General features: G+C 35.5%; 1 protein-coding gene across 16 annotated transcripts in view; it reads left to right on the top strand.

Annotated features, from left to right (window-relative positions):
• The window catches only part of ncam1a (neural cell adhesion molecule 1a), a 712545-nt gene extending 697264 nt beyond the window's left edge, over nt 1–15281 (top strand). For 6 of the 16 annotated variants that reach the window (XM_039764014.1, XM_039764015.1, XM_039764013.1 and 3 more), the window contains 3 exons: nt 1698–1814; nt 5210–5959; nt 14569–15273. In XM_039764014.1, coding sequence (XP_039619948.1) covers nt 1698–1814; nt 5210–5959; nt 14569–14689 — 988 coding nt within the window. In that variant the 3' untranslated portion in view covers nt 14690–15273. Of the gene's footprint in view, nt 1–1697; nt 1815–5209; nt 5960–14568 lie in introns of all 16 variants that reach the window. The other 10 variants (XM_039764016.1, XM_039764017.1, XM_039764018.1 and 7 more) reach the window with 6 other exon arrangements.
• Nucleotides 15282–18535: the final 3254 nt, after the last annotated feature.

Genomic DNA, 18535 nt, shown 5'->3' with positions numbered 1-18535 from the left:
CTTTTAATGACACATTTTACCTTTTCGTTTGCAAGTTTGGTATGTATTGTGCTTTTTATCAAAAAAAAGTGTTTTTTTGAATAATTTTACTTCTTAATTAGGTACCTATCGGAATCATAGATATTTTGAAGTAATAAACAAATAGCACTAGTAAGGGGGTCTAATTTTGCTGTCGTCAACCCCCAAGTTTTTTTATTGAAACTATCGACCCCTAGAAAGTTCAAATCAACCACAGGGGTTCAATATCGACCTCTCTGGGAACTCTTGCTATATACATAAGGTATAGTTTAAGAAAAAGCAAACATGTTTTAGTGTGTAATAGCAATTATTCTTACTCTTGTTTATATATGAGGGACGTTCAAAAAGTTTCCACACTTTTATATTTTCAATAGAAATGTTGAAGGAATAGTAATTGGGCATTAAAACGTTGGTACGACACTGGGAAAATTGCATCGCAAATGAAGGTGACTATGTAGAAAAGTGATGTCATTTGTTTTTGAAATTCTTAATAAACAGAGTTAAAAAAAAGTGTGGAGATTTTTTGAATGTCCCTCGTATTACCAGATTCATGAGGTGTCATGTTTATGATCCTATGGTACACATCAATGTTTTTCCTCTACATTATTATTATTATTATTATTATTATTATTATTATTATTATTATTATTATTATTATTATTATAATGTGGCATGTTCTTGTGACCACTAGTTATATATATTATATATATATATATTTTTTGATATCTCCTGCGACTTAGTCAAATCAATGTAAAGTTTTTTTTTTTGTCATAAGTTATATGGGTGGGTTTTGCGTATGCAAAAACTGATAACTAATTAGCACTCACTTGAAAGTACACTGCATCCGATGCAATTGCAAGGCAAGAAGAAAAACGATTGGTTTTCCTCCGCTGCAAAAACACAAAAGAGGCCTGGTCTGTTTAATGTGTTGTGCAGCTGAATTTGCCATACCTTAAAAACATTTTGTGCAACCACTGGCACTGTCAGGCAACACGACATGCTCTCTGACCTTAAGTCCTGTATTGTGCCACCAGCCTTAGAAAGATCATCACGCAATCTCTGGAGCAATTTTAATGTTAGTGGTGCAGCATCATAAGGAATGTAAAAGTATTTTATTATACAGCTATCAATAAAATGCACAGAAAAATGCCTGTTGCTTGCCTTAGAGTATTATGCAGAAACATATTGCAATAATCATCACTAAACATTGCCATCACCATATAAAAGTTGCACAGATATACAGATAAACATTTGATTCATTGTGCATAATACAGCAGGATACTTAAAATGAAGAATTCATATCCAGTTTTTTTTTCTTAAGTTTTGTTTTTTAATCTTTTGCCTTCGGTCATAACCAATGTTCCCTCTAAGGAGTAGCATATAGTGAGCAAAAAACATTGTTTATGAGCGACATTTCGTTTAAGCCAAAAATTTATGAGCACCAATTTTCGCAATAAGTACGAGCGACGCGTCGGAATGAGCGATCGTGCGGGAAGTATGAGTGACGCTCTGAATTCGTGTGAGCGATCGCTCACTCGCTCAGCTTAGAGGGAACATTGGTCATAACCTTAGCTTTATGTTAGCCTTTTAGAACTGTAGAAAACTTTTGTGATAATGTTGCTTATTACTCTTTTTTTACACAATTCTTTTTAAAAATGTATTGCTGTCTATTAATACAGGAAAGATGAATCCAAGGAGCCGATTGTTGAAGTGAGAACTGAGGATGAACGTACTCCTAATCATGACGGAGGCAGCCAGACAGAACCCAATGAAACCACTCCTTTAACTGAGCCTGAGTAAGTGGAGCTTTTACACAATTAGTTTTCTGTCCTTCCTTCACTGTCAAAGTGTGGAGCAGGGCTGGTGTCTTTATGAATGTCTAGAAGATAATAGAACTTGTTTACTTCAAAGAATAATAGAAATTGACATACAAAATAAAATCTCCATAGCACTGAGTTGAGTTTAACTGATTGTTGCTTTAAAACATCAAAATTCTTTATTGTTAGGGCACATAAATCAACATTAAGTAGTCATAGCAACTTTCATGTAGATTCCAGATTAGCTTCAAGTGTATACAATCACATCCATTTTAATTTCTGTTGATATACAGTATATTATTGTACATAGTTGGTCTTCTTTTTTGTCCTCAACTGTGCCTTTTTACTTACATATCCATAAGTTAATTTCCATTTGACTTCAAATCATAATATATAATGAGCTAAAATACATATTGTGTAAGCTTTGGGATCAAGAAGGCCACTGCAGATTCCTCTAAGTCTATTTGTTCATATATTTAACTGGCTTCACCTATTTTTTGCTTCTAACAATGGCACTGATGTAATTTTTCTAGTCTATTCTTTACTATACATTATATATCCAATTAAGACTAACTCTAGTATGCTCTTCACTTGTAAGGAAATTCAAGTACAGTATACTTGAAATAACATACATACAGTAAGGTGGAGTAGAAAGCCATACTGTGCATAAGAGACAGGACTTGTATTCATGGCCACAAAGTGTTGGCTGTGGTGGAAGCCACTTCTTCCCAGTAAGTTATTTTTTACAATGCAGTGCTATCACCTTGCAAGTACACAGTGCTAGTAATGGGGAAAGTCTGCTTTGTTAATATTTTTATCATTTAGAGGCATGAGGTTTATTTAGTCATTCAAGGAGTACTTTGATTTCTTCTAAAATGCGGTGATTTTGTTTTCTTTGGTACTCACCGAACAATGAAGAAAAGTAACAAAGTCCTGTTAGAATGGCATTTCTTTCCAGCTAATAATGGAATTCAATGTAGTGTTTAGGTATTGTTCACTACAAAGAAATTCATCTTAAGTTTTGCTGTCTTTTTATCAAAGTTTTCTTAGATTTGTGCTCAAACAGCAAATGCAAACCCATCTGAGGGTTGACGTTTCACTGTTTTCTAGAGACACATCTGGAATTTACTGTGCAATTATTTCCCATAGCCAGTGAATCCATACTCATAGCTAAGATTTTCAGATACGGTTTTGATAATAATATTTTATGATGGCAGCACAGTGTGCCATGAGAAATGTTTTGTCTTATGGTCCCAGCATTTAGGGTTTAAATCCCACGCCTGAACATTATCTGAGTAATGTTTGTATGTTTTCCCTCTGTCTTTTTTGAGTGCTCGAGTTTTCTTCTCACACCCCCAAAGACGTACAAGTTAGGTTCATTGGTGATTCTAGTTTGGCCCCATTTAGAAGTGTAAGTAAATGAACCCAACGATGAGCTAGCATTTTGTCCAGACATGTTTCCTCCTTTGTATTCAGTGCTGCCAGGGTAGGCTCCAGCCCTCCCCACCATGAACTGAATTAAGCAGGCTTGAGAATTAGATGTGGTCAGATATTTTACGAAGGTTGGAACCTCCTTATCTTAAAATATATAAATTAGTAGACTGACTGATTTTTCTCTTTTCCGGGTATTTCAACAAAAGTAAATGTAATTATAGAAAATCGGGAAAGATTTGTGTCAAAGCCTGCTTTGTAATATACTGTGTAATTTACATTTGTTGATAAAACCATGTTCTTACAACTTTGAGCTCTTGTTTAATTTCAATGTGTAATTATTAGAGAAACATTCCCTAGCAGCAACAAAAATGCAAAAGTTTCACAATATGATTATGTTATTGTGTGTCCTTTTATTGAATAACAAAGTATGATAAAGCCTTAAAATCAGAGACTTCATATGACTCTGCAGTGACCTGTCCATCTGTGCCACACACATCAGTGAAGTTAATTGCACATTGAAAGGTTTTTAAAATGTCACCTGGTCTGACTCCTTATAAACTGAATTCATGTATGGTTTGAAAAATTTTATACATTTCTGGTATTGAATTGCTGTGCAGTTCACGGTCACAGTTGTTCAAATCTCTCAAAGTATAAAAATATGTAAGCAAAATTGTTTTAATGAAAGATAAATCTGTGTCTTAGTTAAATTATAATTTAATGTTAAACAAAATAGTTGTGTGTCATGCTACCTTATAATTGAATATTTGTGTCCTCAAATTCTAAAGAGGAAACAGGCATTTTAATGACAAAAAGGTGGTTTGTATTTGTAGCAAAAAGTCAATATTGGACATAGTTTATTATAACAATTTGTTCTTAGTGTAAATTTGTTATGGTTGTGATTTGGCATTTCAGAGTAAAAATGCAAATTGTAACAACTTTAAAACTCATTTTCTACAGCACTTGAGGCTATTGGCTTTTGAATACAGGCAGATAATCCTTTCTTTATGGAACTGCACAAATGTCTAATAAAAATTATACTGTAACTAAACAGAATTTTGTGCAGATTATGGTGAATCAATAGGTTAGCCTAAGTAGTGAAAATTATTCATTGTTTAAAAATTAATTTAGAAACACATTCCAGAATTTTTCAAACGTGTGGTACAGTAGTGCTCTTGTCCTTTGCTCCAATGCCCCAGTGTGGTTACTGTTGAGCCATTTGCACATGCTCCCTGTGTCCTTTTGACCTTTTTTCCAGCTTCTCCATTTTCCTTGCATAACCCAATTGTTAGACTCTAAACGGGCTCTGTATGATGGGGTGTTCTGTATATTGCACAGTATTGCAGGACTGGTTACCACCTTGTGCCCAGTACTCCCCACGGACCTGTAATGGAAAGGGCAGGTTTGTAAAAGAGTGGGTGTGAGTTGGACTTTCCTCTTATTTTTGTAGTTCTTTGAAAGGATGAAAGGGTAATCCCACTGCCTATTTTCAACATTGGACATTAATTCTAGCTTAACAAGCAAATATGTAATTTGCAAAAAAAAAAAAGACAGATTCGCATTTGGACCTCAGTTCACATTTGATTTTTTTTTTTCCAAACTTATTTTTCTTAAAAGACGTTAACAGTGCACCTTTACTGTGTTCTTCCAGGTCACAAGTGGTTTATCGTAAGGGTTTGCCTGGTTTATATGAAAAGGGAGATATTTTTTTTTTTTGCTTTTTTGTTGTCTTTTACCTGAGAATGGACCCTTTTTAATAATATTTCTGCTTTCTGTTCCAGAAATAGTGCTTCTGTTAATAAACTAACTCTGTTGTGGTTTGCTCACATCTTGTCTTTTTAACTGCATGAGGCACTTGCCCACTATGTGCGTTCATGCTTTGGCTTTTGTTCTCCGTCACTGCAGCTATATTGTTTCTTTCTCTTTTGCTCCTATCCTCGCAGGCACCCTGCTGACACAACAGCTACTGTCGAGGACATGCTTCCTTCTGTTGCTACTAACTCTGACACAATCACTGAAACCTTTGCCACTGCCCAAAACAGTCCAACGAGTGAGACTACTACTCTCACTTCAAGCACAGCTGCCCCTGGGCCTGACATTAAATCAGCGCCTGTCCAGCAGGCCAGCACACCAAAGGCCAGTGTCACTTCTCCCACATCTCCTGCTGCCTCAACCACAGATGCTGCACCCAAGGTTGCCCGCTTGGTTGACCTCAGTGAGGTCCCACCAGCCAATAGTACAGCTTCACCCAGTCTGAATTCCACAGCTGCCACCAATGCCGCTGAGCCTGCTAAAGCTGCCAGCAGCACCAAGGCACCTGCCCCGGCAGCCCCAGTTGCCAGCCCAGCAGCAGCTGTGTCTAACACTCCTTCTGAAAAGCCCAAAACCGAGGCCACCAAGAGCCCAGAAAGTGAAACAGCACAGAGCAACACCGTGAAGAGTTCCACTGAAGCAGTGACAAAACCCACTAGCCCGAAGAGTTCAGCCCCCCCAGAAATCAACGAAAAGCCCTCCCAAAATGAGGACTTTCAAATGGATGGAGGACCCTTCAAGACCTCAGATATCGACCTTGCAACAGATGTCTTTGCAGCTCTGGGCAGTGCTCCTGTTCCCTCTGTGGCTGGCAAACCGGCTCCTGAGCTTGTTTCGTCTCCTGCAGACTCCACCAATGCATCTGCTCCAGCCAAGGACGAGTATGGCCTTTTTAAATATGTTTTGTGCTGGTAGTTGTGTCGATGTGTCCTGTCACTTGCAGTCTCCTGTTTGTTAGTTGTGCAGTGTCTTGTGTGTCTTGGTATTGTGTCTTTTTATCTGTGTACACACTTTCCCTCAGTCAGCTCCAAGCTTGTGCATGGAAACTGATCACTGACATGAGGAGCTTCACTTGAGCACCACTCCTCAGTGCTTAACCGTAGTTAAATGAACCTCACTTTCTTGGAACTAACGTGGACACCTTCAATAACTGCTGCTTGCTTTTTAGTTTTATTTTTAAAACACTGAAAACATCACTTGTCTTATTTTCTTTCAAAACTCTTAACTCGTAGTTAGGCCACTTTTAGAAATAATAATGCTTCCTGAGCTCTGTCACCAATCTTCTGCGCATCCCTCTCACCAAGCTTCCCAATCTTTTAATCATTTGAATGAATATGAATTTTTAGAACATCGACCAGCTTACAAGTCCCAGAAATGTATCGTGGAAGTGACTTTTTATAAGGGGAAACCATAAAATGCATTAGGATTTCGAAATGTACATTATTTGATCTGTGTAAGTGACTAGCTAATTATTTAATACTTTCATATGGTGGCATAGGTAATGGGGTCAAATTTCTAAACTGGCCTCTGTCTGTCTATGTGGAGATGGCACTTAATCTCCATGTTTGCGTGGGTTTTTCTCCTAATTTTTTAAACGATGCATGGGTTACACTGATCAGTATCTCTAAAATGAGTGACAGTGGGAGTAGCTGCAAATGTGTCCTGCTATGGACTTGTCTGCCGTTCAGTGTTGATTCTTGCCTACCGCAGTATGCTGCTGAGATCCTTGCAACCCCAAAATGGATTTAAGCATACTCATTAAACACATGAATGGATGGTGCTGCGATACAGCGTAATCATTGATTGTGTCAAGTTTGTATGCTCTCCCTGTGAACATGACGGTTTTCTCACATTTCCTCCCACATTCAGACACATAGGTGACACACTGTGTTAGTTAGGGTGGATGTGTGTGTGTAAGTGCATCCTGCAATGAACTTCTTGGTGGGTTCTTGCTTCTGCAGTGATGGGCTCCAGTTGCCAGTGAGCCTAAAATGAGATTAAGCACTAAATTGGTGAATTTAAAGCAATATTCTACCCTATTTAGTTTGTAATGATTGCAGAATAGCGATAATGAAGTTTGTGCTTGAATAGGCATCCATGGTGACCAGCGCTGTCGGTGGACAATGTAAAACAATGTCAAAAACGTCTATGAAAAAAATTCACATTACTTGTGTCACATAATAGATTATTGCTCACAATACCCCAGACACACACAGTATATTTATTTTTTAATTATTGTTAAATAAGCAACTTCTGAATAATGCTCACATAAAAAATGAATATATGAATATAAATGTAACTGGTGGAGGAGAAACTACAATTCAAATGTTTGTCCACATGAAATTACATTCCATTTTTGTTCACTAGAGTGTTTTCTGGAAGTGGTTTATTTAACAAAACTTTAGTAAAAATACACGTTTTTAGTATGTTGTAAGCACACGGCTGGATGACTTGACATGTGGATTATGTGGCACGAATAATGTGAGATTTTTTTCATGAATATTTTGACATTGCTTGTTATTGTTCTGCATTGGTCAATAAAATTTTCTGCATAACGACATGACATTAAATTTTTTTTTATCAGTAATCACTGCAAACTACATAGATTATTTGAAAATAAAAAACTATCATTTTATCATAGTTCAGTGTGAATTGATGTTACCCTGCAGCCCTAGAACCTCGGTTTAGATCCTCACCTGGTTATTCTCCGTTGAGTCTTCTTTCTGCCCTGCAAATTGGCTGTTGTCTTATACTTCGTGATGACAGGACAGATTCTGCCTTCTCTCATAACCGTGTAATGAATAGGAGGTTTGTAAAATGGATGATGGTCAGACTAAGGTAACAACCAGTAACAATATTTTATCAGCATAGATTTCCATATGTGTGGTAGAAGGTTCAGTGACTGCTGCCTTTTGGGTTTAAATCACATTGCTGGTTGTTATCTTTATGAAATTTGCATTTTATCCCTGTACCTGCAAGGGTTTTCCTAAAGGTAGTCTGCTTAGGTTAGGTTAGCACTTTGTGACTGCTTTGGCCCATGGTGATTCTGAGACAGATTCAATGTGTTTGTGAGTTTCAGGTTAGATTTTTAGCTTTTAAGACCAATCCTTTCAAAATTCGCTCCTTGTGTCTGCCATCTAGTCAGGTTTAACCATCAGTTTAGTCAGGAAAATGTGGCGACCTCAACCAAGAAGAAGGGCAGTGACTTTTATAAACATTTTGTAAAATTCAAACAAAAAAACAAAATTGGTGTTTAATTCAGTCCCCTTTTACAAGTATAAAGTTGCATTCCTGAATGGGGTGTCTGTCACAACATATGTTGACAAATCTGAAATAAATTATCATTTTACGCTTCACAATAATTCTATTTATGCTGATATCACCCGTGGGAGTCTTATCACGTAAGTGAAATGCACTTGCATTGCCAGGGTCAGTTCCCTGCTGCCTGCTTACTGTGTGTTAGTTTTCAAACTAGCCTTCTCCTGGAGTATTTTAAAAACATCTGGTGGTATTCATTCCTACACACCATATTTTTAAAGGCTGTCAAAAGAAGAGGATGATCTGATTTTAGCTGTCTTTCAAGTTTTGTGGTTTTGAATTATTTTTATAACCTCACGGGGTGGTCTTACAGGTTTAATATTTGTTCCAGCACAGTTCTGTTGGAAGTATCCAATATTTTGTTTGCAGGTTATTTCGTGTTCTTTGTCTTTAAAAAATCTTTGAGAATAGCTGGAGAAAAGAAGTGTCATAAGAGCAAAAGCGCAGATTACTTTGAAACTATTAGGTTACGCCTGAATACCAGGAATTGCCTTTAAGCAAGTATTATTTCATAATCTGTAAAATGAACCATGAAGAAAAAACACAATCACGGCTTGAAAAATCCCTTTAACTATAGCAATTTTTGTGGGCATTTAATAGATTTCTGAGGCTTTATTACATTTGTTTATATAGCCCATGGACTTATAAAAGGCATGACAAATAGAGGCTAATCAATGTGTCCTGAATTTAATTATCATTTCTTTATTTTTCTAACACATATGATTTCCCAATTAAACTGAAAAAAAAAGAATGAAAGCCAGAATACACTTGGTTAGGCTTTTCAGGTCAAAGAAGGTTTCTGAAGCAAGAGCAATTTACTGAAATTAGAACATTTAACAGAAAAAATTACACAGTTCGTCAAAATACATTCCACGGTCTGACTTACATAAGTTCACAGTGAATAGTTCACAAACTACTGTGTACAACTGTACATTGTATTCAGTTAGGTAGAATTTGTGTTACAGGTTGCAAGAAGCATCAGAGATTCTATATAATATAGAATAATTGTAATAGGCCAACATTTTAAAAGAAGTAAAGTATCTTACAGGATGAAATATTTCCTTGATGTACAGTTGCTTCTACCTGTGTCATATTGAATGCTTTATGTTTAAAAATGTGTAAAATCACCATCTACTCTGATAACCAAGAGTATGGAATTGTGAATCAAATAATATTTAAATAATCAGGAAAACATGATGCTGAACATTGATATGATATTGATAGTTTTGTATAATGTAAATTTTATTTCAATCAAAGTTTTCAATGTATAGTTAACTAGATGAAGTACCCTACACATTGCCAGGGTGTATTTGCATAATGGGTTGAGGTAATAAAGCATTTGTTTTTTTAAATAATGACCCTTTTGTCATGGCTGGCTGAAGTACACGTTTCCCATCCGTCATCTACACAACTTTTCTGATAAAGATGATTTCTCTCCTCTTATGAGTCAAGAATTTGTTCTTTCTGTGTATGACTGGATAATTGTGTTAACCCCTTGCTGGTTTGAACCCATGAATGCTAATTCTTTGTATTTCCTGGATTTTGTGTATTTTTGTGAATTGATGTGTAATCCCACATTAATAAACTAGATGGCTTGTTGAATAACTGAATCATTGATACAGCTTGTAAACTTGGCAAAACTACCTGTTTTTGAGTTGCTCCCTGTATTAAAGCCCTATTCATGACAAAACCCTATAAAATCAATATATTAAGTTGGGTGTTGGCTTTCCCATTATGATTCCCAAGTGAAATTCTGGAAACTCCATTAAGCCTATATTTTAAATTGCATGAACCATAATGTAGATAGAAAATTTTGTAGAAGTTTGACTTATCTAAAATTCCACCTATAAGACTGAAGGTAAAGGGTTAACACAACCTGGACCGTGGTTGCTGGGTGAAAGGTATCATACACCTTTTTTCTTCCTAGTTTCACAAAATCCCTTTGTGCAGAGATATCACTGGCTGATTCATCACATATATTCTAGTAAGGGAATCCTTTCAAGTTTGAATACTGGGAGCCCAGTGGGAAACCCTCTTTCACTCGGTTTATATGCGTCACAAGCAGTTCTGTACATCAATCAAAACTGTCCCTCCTGGTGGTTACAATATGCTACTGCTCAGGGGGCTACTGAAGTGAATGTTTGGTGTTTGTAATAAAATCGAATGCTCATAAGGCATTTTTTTAATTTACATTAGCTCATTTCTGCTATTTTTGTTTACAGTACTTGTAAGCTTTGTTTTGACAATATAAAGCTAATTTCACAGAAGAAGTGTACAGAATACACTTTCTCTGAAAAATGGAATTCTGTTTGAACTGGCCTCACACAGCAAGCTAAGCAGTAATTCCCGGAAACAAAAAGTGATGTTAAGAATGTTTAATCACATAAATGGTGTGAAACTATAAATACAAATACAAACCAAACCCTATTAAGTACCTGTATAAGAATTGTGTGCAAACATAAAATAAGTACAGTATCATTTAATAACCAAGATCTTAATAGCCAAAAGCTCAGTAAATGTACGGTACATGTTAAAATATAACATTTACTTTAACATTCCCTGATTGAAGGATACTTAAAATAAAGGTATATGACTAGAAAAAAGGTGATAACTTACAGGGAATGCCTTCACAAGGGTTAACTAAGCAAGATGGCAAAGGATTGTTTGAGAAGACAAACACGCCGTGCTTACTGCTGCTGCACTCACTTCCTACTTCCTATGACACTGGCTTTCTGTTTCCCACAGAAGAGTTTGCCAAACAGTTAGAACATAACTAGTGGTTGCAGAACACTGTTAAAAGCTTTGATGTGAACTTAGACAGCAATGATTACATTCAGCATATTTAAAGTAGAACATTAGTGTTGTCGACCTTTGTAGCTGCATTCCTTATTTGTGTGTCCATAGTGATGGATTCAAAAGACTGGAAGTGTTCCAGTGGATTACCCCTAGGCAGTCAAAACAAGAATTATCTAGATTTGTGAATGGTATGTTGTAAAAGTGTCCTTTACAGTTTTCTCCAGTATTTCACACTGGTAAATCAGACTTCCCTTACAGAAATTTTGACAGAACATTAGTAAAAAAAGAGTATGCTAGATAAATACAAGAAGCTTATCTCTATTTTTTAAGAGTTACAGACTATTGCATTCACTCCTAAAATCACCAGCACACTCAAACTTTCCATTTCATATTTCATACTAAACCTGTTTTAAGTTTTTGACATCCCACAGCATTTTGTTTCCCAGCAGCACTTCCACAGCTAGAGGATTGTTACAATAAGGTATAATTCTGTGCGGTATTTTTGCACTGTGAGCCTACTTTATGATTTTTAGTTAACTTACAACAACAGCTTTAATTTGTCAGGGGATGGACTTGAAATTGTTGCACATTTATACTTGCTCATGCTGAGTGTATTATGTTTGTTACTTGCAGAAAATTAGCTGCTGCTGTATTTCTAATCTAAGTGGCATTTTCCGTGTATCCTGCATATGTTTATTTTTTAGAAAAGTCACACTGGTAAAGGTAGCAATTGCAAATAACTCTAGTGCAGTCTTTTAGTAAGTTGGCTAATGACATCTCGTCTTACTGTTTGCCTTTGTTATTCGTCTTTCTTTCAGAAAGCTCTTCCTTTGGGAGTGCAGTAATTTTGATCCCTACTTTGTTGATGTTGTTGCCAAAAGAGAATATAAGAGTTTTTTCAATTCCTTTTAGCATTAACTGCTCATGGGAAATAAAATGAATTACAAAATCCTGTTGAGTTGAAATAATTTCAAGTAACTGCATGAATAGTTATCCAATTTGTTTCTTTCTCATACAGGTATATTATAATTATGTTTTTGGAATTTCTTTTGTTTTAGTCTTTCCTAATAATGCAATCTGTTACGTACAGTAGTAATAATAGTAATGTTATATACTGTGTAGTGTAGTTATAATATAAATGTCTGTTTTACTTAATATCTTGGTTCTCTGCCAGTAGATAATACTTTCATATATTGAGCCTTTGCTGATTTGTTGGTGACAGTATGCATTTTTTCATGCTTACATTATAAGAGATAGAAAATCCACTAAAACACCCTATCAGAAAATAGAATATAAAGCCATTCAGCTATGCCATGTTTGATAAGCACATAGATCAGAGAAATGTTTAGTATTAGTGGTTCTCAGATTCCATATGAATAAACAAGCTGTTAAATTCCACAGATTTTTATTTTCTACTAAATTTCAATTCATTTTCATATGTAATACTAGCAAACATGATCATTTTAACTTTATATAGCTTACATTAGATGTATAAACTTGAATGTTTTACATATGAACAAAGCAAACCAGCTCTGATAGAGATGAATAGATAGTAGTCATCACTAAATCTGAAAAATAGTACTGCACACTGTGAAGGATCTCTTAGTAAAGACAGTATGTCTCTGCTGAGGGATAAGTTGTCACTTAGCAGTGGAAATTTCATGCCATCATTACACCTTTTCCAACTCTGAGGTACTGTGTCATTATAAAAAACCATACAATGTTTAAGCATAAGGTCAACAAACTAATTTTAGTTGAAATTATTTGTGTATTATAAATTAAAGTACAGTTATATTGCTTCACTGTCATAATAATAGGTTAAAAGTGTTTTTTTTTTTTTTGTAAAATAAGTAATAAAGCATACGCATTTTTTCACATTTTTCATACACATAAAATCAGGTTATGAACATAAGCAGGAATTTAACTATACTCAATTAATAATTGTTCTGTTGAATGAGATGCACTGAAACTGCAATTATTAAGAAAATTATTTTAGGTGGTGTGTAAAAGCTTTAAATCTTCAATATTCATTGGTTATTAGACATATGATTAATTAACAGTACTGAATTTTGAAAACAAATTTCACATTTGCTGCTGGGAGAGATAGCAAAGCTACTTCATATCACCTTAAAATAAAATGTATGCATTAAGTGATTAATTCATGGGAGGCCACTTTATTAAGCATGCTCTTTTCAGTTTCAAAGAGTTCATTCTCCATATACCCTCACAAAAGACTGAAGTCAACTTGGCACAGATTCAGCAAGTTGGTGAAAGTGCAAAGCATGAAAGCTGACTCACATCAGCACTAATAAGTTCTGTTGTTTTTGTAAATGAACTTGTGATTAATCTTTACTCTAAATAGCTAATTGTATTTCATTCAACAATTGTTTAAATTTAAATGATATCTGGTCACTGAGGGCCAACGCATTAAAATAAATAAACTGGCCTTTTTGGCAATGACTGGGAGAGGTTTTGCAACCTGAATCAAGAGGAAGCTGGAAGAAGCAGATATTTTTCTAGTCCGATAATATCCAGTTTTTGAGTTACACCGTACTTTCTAAATGCAAAAACTACTTTAGCACCACAGCTGCACTCATCTGTTAGTTTACTGATGAAATGTTTGAAAAATTCAGGTCCAGTCTGGTGCTCCGTTGTATTTGGTCTGTCTCTGATTACAAGACAACCATTATATGGATATTTTTTTGGGTTGCTTGTTCTTGAAACACCTCTGACACCAGTGTATCATTGAAGTCATTCCTAAAACAGAAATGTTTCTGGTCCTTATAGCCTCTTAGACTTGCGCATCTCCTTATACAGTACATGCATCACTTGCTCCTATCCATCTACTTCAGACGTCTTTTTCTTCTCAGGTGATCCTGTCATTAAGTGAGCAGTCAATTACCTTTGAAAGGCAGGTGCACCTAATCAGGTGGCCACTTGGTCTGTATTGATAGGCTTAATTTGCAGTTCTTAGTTATGATGTGGCTTTAAAAATAATGCTCTTTTTTATTAATATTTAATGGCTTTCTCACATGTCTTTCAAAAATCTTTAAAGATAAACTTGCTAGCTGTTTCCATGTGCAAAACTATGGCAAAAGGACCTTTGTTGGTGTTTATGTGTGTGTATGTAGATATATAGACACATATACCTACTGAGTACACTCTCTTTCTCTCTCTCTCTCTCTCTCTCTCTCTCTATATATATATATACTATATATCTGTGTATGTATAGACATGATTTCTGTATTAGACATATTTTTAAATGTATAAGTATTGATACTTAAATTTCATTATGAATTCAGAATAATATTTATTCCATGCATCTTCTGAACAATGTGATGATATGTCTTATCGTTTGACCATTTCTTGCATACAGGAAAACTCCAATAGAGGATAAAACCAAACCAGAAGAAGTGGAGAATAAGAAACCGCCAACGGAAGTGAAAACTATCCCCAATGAAGCCACACAAACAAACGCAAATGAGAGCAAAGCATGATCAGATGTCTAGGAGTACAATATAAAATGAAGACCTGCAGAATTTCTCACAAGCATATACAAAAATATATATAAAAAAGGTTTCTTTCTTCAGTGTCTTTTATTATTTTTCACAAAAAGAAGAAACATGTTCTCCTGTTTGTAGATTTGTAGAAGGGAATCTGATTTTGTGCACTTGCATTTTTTTTTTTATTTTATTTGATTTGTAGCATTTTCAAAACAAGTTTAAAAAAACATAATCCACTCTAAACAGGTATGACAGGTGATACAAGATGATAAGGAAATCTGTGTGGTCTTAGCTGAGGAAGGAAGGGAAGTAGATCACTATGGTTACTGAAAACAAAAAGAAAATCAAAACAAATATCTCACTTTTGGCTTGATCCATGGAAATACAGCTTTACAATGAACAATATTTGTGCATTGTTCATAGAGACTGCCACATTCTACCTGTGCTTTAGTCCAATACTTTTCTATTATTAAAATGAAGGAAAAAATATGATATCTATATATATCTATATATATATATATATATGCATATATAGATATGGAGGGTGCATTATTAAACGCAAATTCCTCCTTACAAGAAGCTGAAGAAATTCATTATGTCATGCATATATATGTATATATAAATATATATATATATATGTTTGTGTGTGTGTGTATATATATATATATATATAGTGTATGTATATGTATACAGTATATATATGTATACAGCATATGTATCTATACACATGCAGTACATATAATGTATAAATTTACAGTATTTAGTCTTGTATACAGATTGTTTTGCCAATTTTTTTTTCAGTGTTTGTGGGTTCAAAAGGCATATTTGTTTAAATTTTTTGTTGCATTTTCAAAGAATGTGTAAACGTAAATGCCTTTTTATTTTTTTTTTAATTTGGGGGTAATCAGACATTAGAACGTTAGCATGCTTGCTTTGCAATTTATTATTTTTTAATGTTTACATTTGTTTCAATTATCCAATTTATAAACACCATATTTGGTCTTATCATACAAATACGATACTACAAAAAAAAATCTGTTATCATTTTTTGAAATGTTGATAAGCAGTTGGAAATGCCTTTTTTGCCCAATGAACATCTTTTCCTTTAATTTTTGAAATGCCATTCATCTCCAAATGAGTCGGTGATTTGTATTGGCAGGGGGCTGGTCAGTGGGAGGGATTTGTAAAGTTAACTCCACCCGACTTTTCCCAAGTAACCTTGAATAGATTCTGCGGGCAAGTGCAGCTGCTCCTAGGAGGTGATATCTACTGTTAGGTGATCAATAATGCTTTGTTTGTTTGGCGCCTTTTTATTGTAAGCACTCCTGTGAAGGATTTTATAAAAAAAATTAAGAACATGTAGGAGAAAAGTGCTCAAGGACAGTAACACAACTTACATGTAGCGATTCACTACATCCTGTGGTTTCAGCTCAAAAGAAGCAAAGATTTGACAATTCTTCCTCCTTTGTTTACATTACACCTGGGCTTCATGGTTAGATGGTGTAATTAAATTATGAGTTCATCAGATGAGTGGTTTCCTCTTTGTTTACAATGTACATTAAAAACGCCATTAGAGTCTTAGCTTTGAGAGGGAGACCCTGAAACTGACTGAATAGTTAACTGTAGAGCTCTACAAATAGCTTGGATTTAGCGTTCTGTACAGTAAATATCTAGTATGTATACATACATATATAGATAGATAGATAGACACACACACACACATACTGTAGGGGCATGTTAATAAGGATTTATCGCCATTGTTTCCACACACTAAGAGTGCAGAGCTTTTAGGTAGATACATTCAGCCACATTCAGAACAGAGTTGGGAGGACAGTGGGGAGCTGAAAGCAAATATCATTGACCAGCCCTTCTGTTTTATTTTATTATTTTTGTGTAGTATACTTCTGGTATCTTTTTTTTTTTTTCATTTTGTTTCTTTCATTCTCTAGACTGCAAGCTTGTGCACTGTGAATGCGTGAATATTCTAGTGTGAATAAAATGTGTTCTTTGTCATAGTATTTAAAAAATAAAGCAGCATAGTTTGGTTGTGAACGGTTTAGCGGCTAGTACAGAAAAATTCAAAAAAAGTTTGCAAAAAAAAAAAAGACCACAGCAACCTGTCAACATTCATAAGAAAGAAATGAAACAAGGTGAGAAAAACAAAGACTACAATTGCCTTCAAATATATTTAAAAAGTGATGGCATGCGCTCCAGATACTTTGATGTTCGCCTATAATGCAGAGACACACTGTTGGAGGAGGACGACAGCCTTGACGTGTAAAGGGCCTTTTTCCGTTGTGTATGCGTGCGTGCAGTCTCGGTAAAGAGAACCGATGGTGTCGCTAGTTTGTAAGTTCAAACTGTGAAATTACTGGTCTTGTCATTTTGCTAAATGTGTTTTTGCATACACTAGGCTCTGGGGATGAAAATGGAGGTCAGCAGCTAGGTGTGAATGACCTTTAAGGGCTTGGTAAAACAACAACATCGAAACATCCTTTACTTTGGCAACAGCTTGCATGATGGTTTATATGTCAGCCACTTTTTCTTTATTTGTATAACGTCCTGTTCCCTAAAACCCGATAACAGTTGTGCAACAGTATTTACATTATGTGTGCACTTACCCGTGACTCTGGGCATCTCTTCATTTGGTTTAATTTGCTAAATTCCTCCTCAGCCCAGCAACCCCTCTTAAAAGTAAAAGCACATAGAAGCTCGTCTTATTCAGAGGAGGCGTTCGCCAGAGACGGCTCATAGTGTGAGAGTAACAATTGTTTGCTTTGGTTTGACGTACATTGATGATATTTTTAAGATGTGTCCATACATGAGTGTAAGTGCATGGAACACAAAGGATCCACACAGGGAAGGCTTTTGAAATGGTTGAATCTATGCTTTGGCAGCGTGGGGTTGGGTGTTAACAACATTTCTTTATTTATGCACATATGTCTATTTGTTCTAAACAACTTCTAGCCTTATTATAATCCCACTGGGTTTATGTAGAAATAAGAGTTGCTGATTGTTTCTGTGTCGTCTTCTTTTTAACTGCCATTACAGCGGGACCAACTTTCTTGTAAGTTTACACAAGCCTTTGAACCAATCATATTGTGCCATGCAGCAATCTGCTTATTCAGCAAATAACAGCAAATGGAACTGTAAAAAGCCAAATTAGTTGCACCGACTTTCTATAAAGGGGGAAAAAAAAATTATAAAATTAGAGAAGATGGGGACTAGTCCCTTTCTACGGATTGTGTCAAGTTGTCTAGAAACCTCCATTGTCATCCCTACCCAACATCCCCTGCTTTCGGGGCCTTCTCTCTTGTATACAACTTTTTACTGAGTAAAACATTGGTACCACCTTTCTTTCCACTGTCACTGGTGTAAATACTGAGTACTAACGGAGAGGTTTTGACTTTGCATTCTGTCGGAATACTTGTGTTCAATAAAAGTTACAAAATGAAAAGCATCTGATTTCTCCATTTCTTCGTGTTCTGGTGTCTTTGGTGGAGTTGTGTGAAGAGTCGAACATTGATCTTCTGCCTTCTTCCAGGTCTTAAAGTGCTCATATGTCAGTGAAGTTGGAAACAAAGTCAACTTGTGTCCATGTCCTTACTGCAACCAAGTGAATGTCGCTCATATTAATGTCAGGGGCCTCTTCTGGTTGTGCCAAGCCTGTCTCATCCCTGATATCCCTAGAAAACGTTTGAAATTTACTTTGTTATCAACGTATGTTTCTGGGAAATGGCTAGCATCCGTTATGAATTACATTTGTACGACTTTTCACAATGCAGCCCTTTACAGGTAGCTCAGGAATCTCATTAGGACAGAACATTAAAGTAAAATAAT

The sequence above is a fragment of the Polypterus senegalus genome, chromosome 9 (genome assembly GCF_016835505.1).
Source record: "Polypterus senegalus isolate Bchr_013 chromosome 9, ASM1683550v1, whole genome shotgun sequence".
NCBI lineage: Eukaryota > Metazoa > Chordata > Cladistia > Polypteriformes > Polypteridae > Polypterus > Polypterus senegalus.
This window is presented reverse-complemented; position numbering and strand designations above follow the sequence as displayed.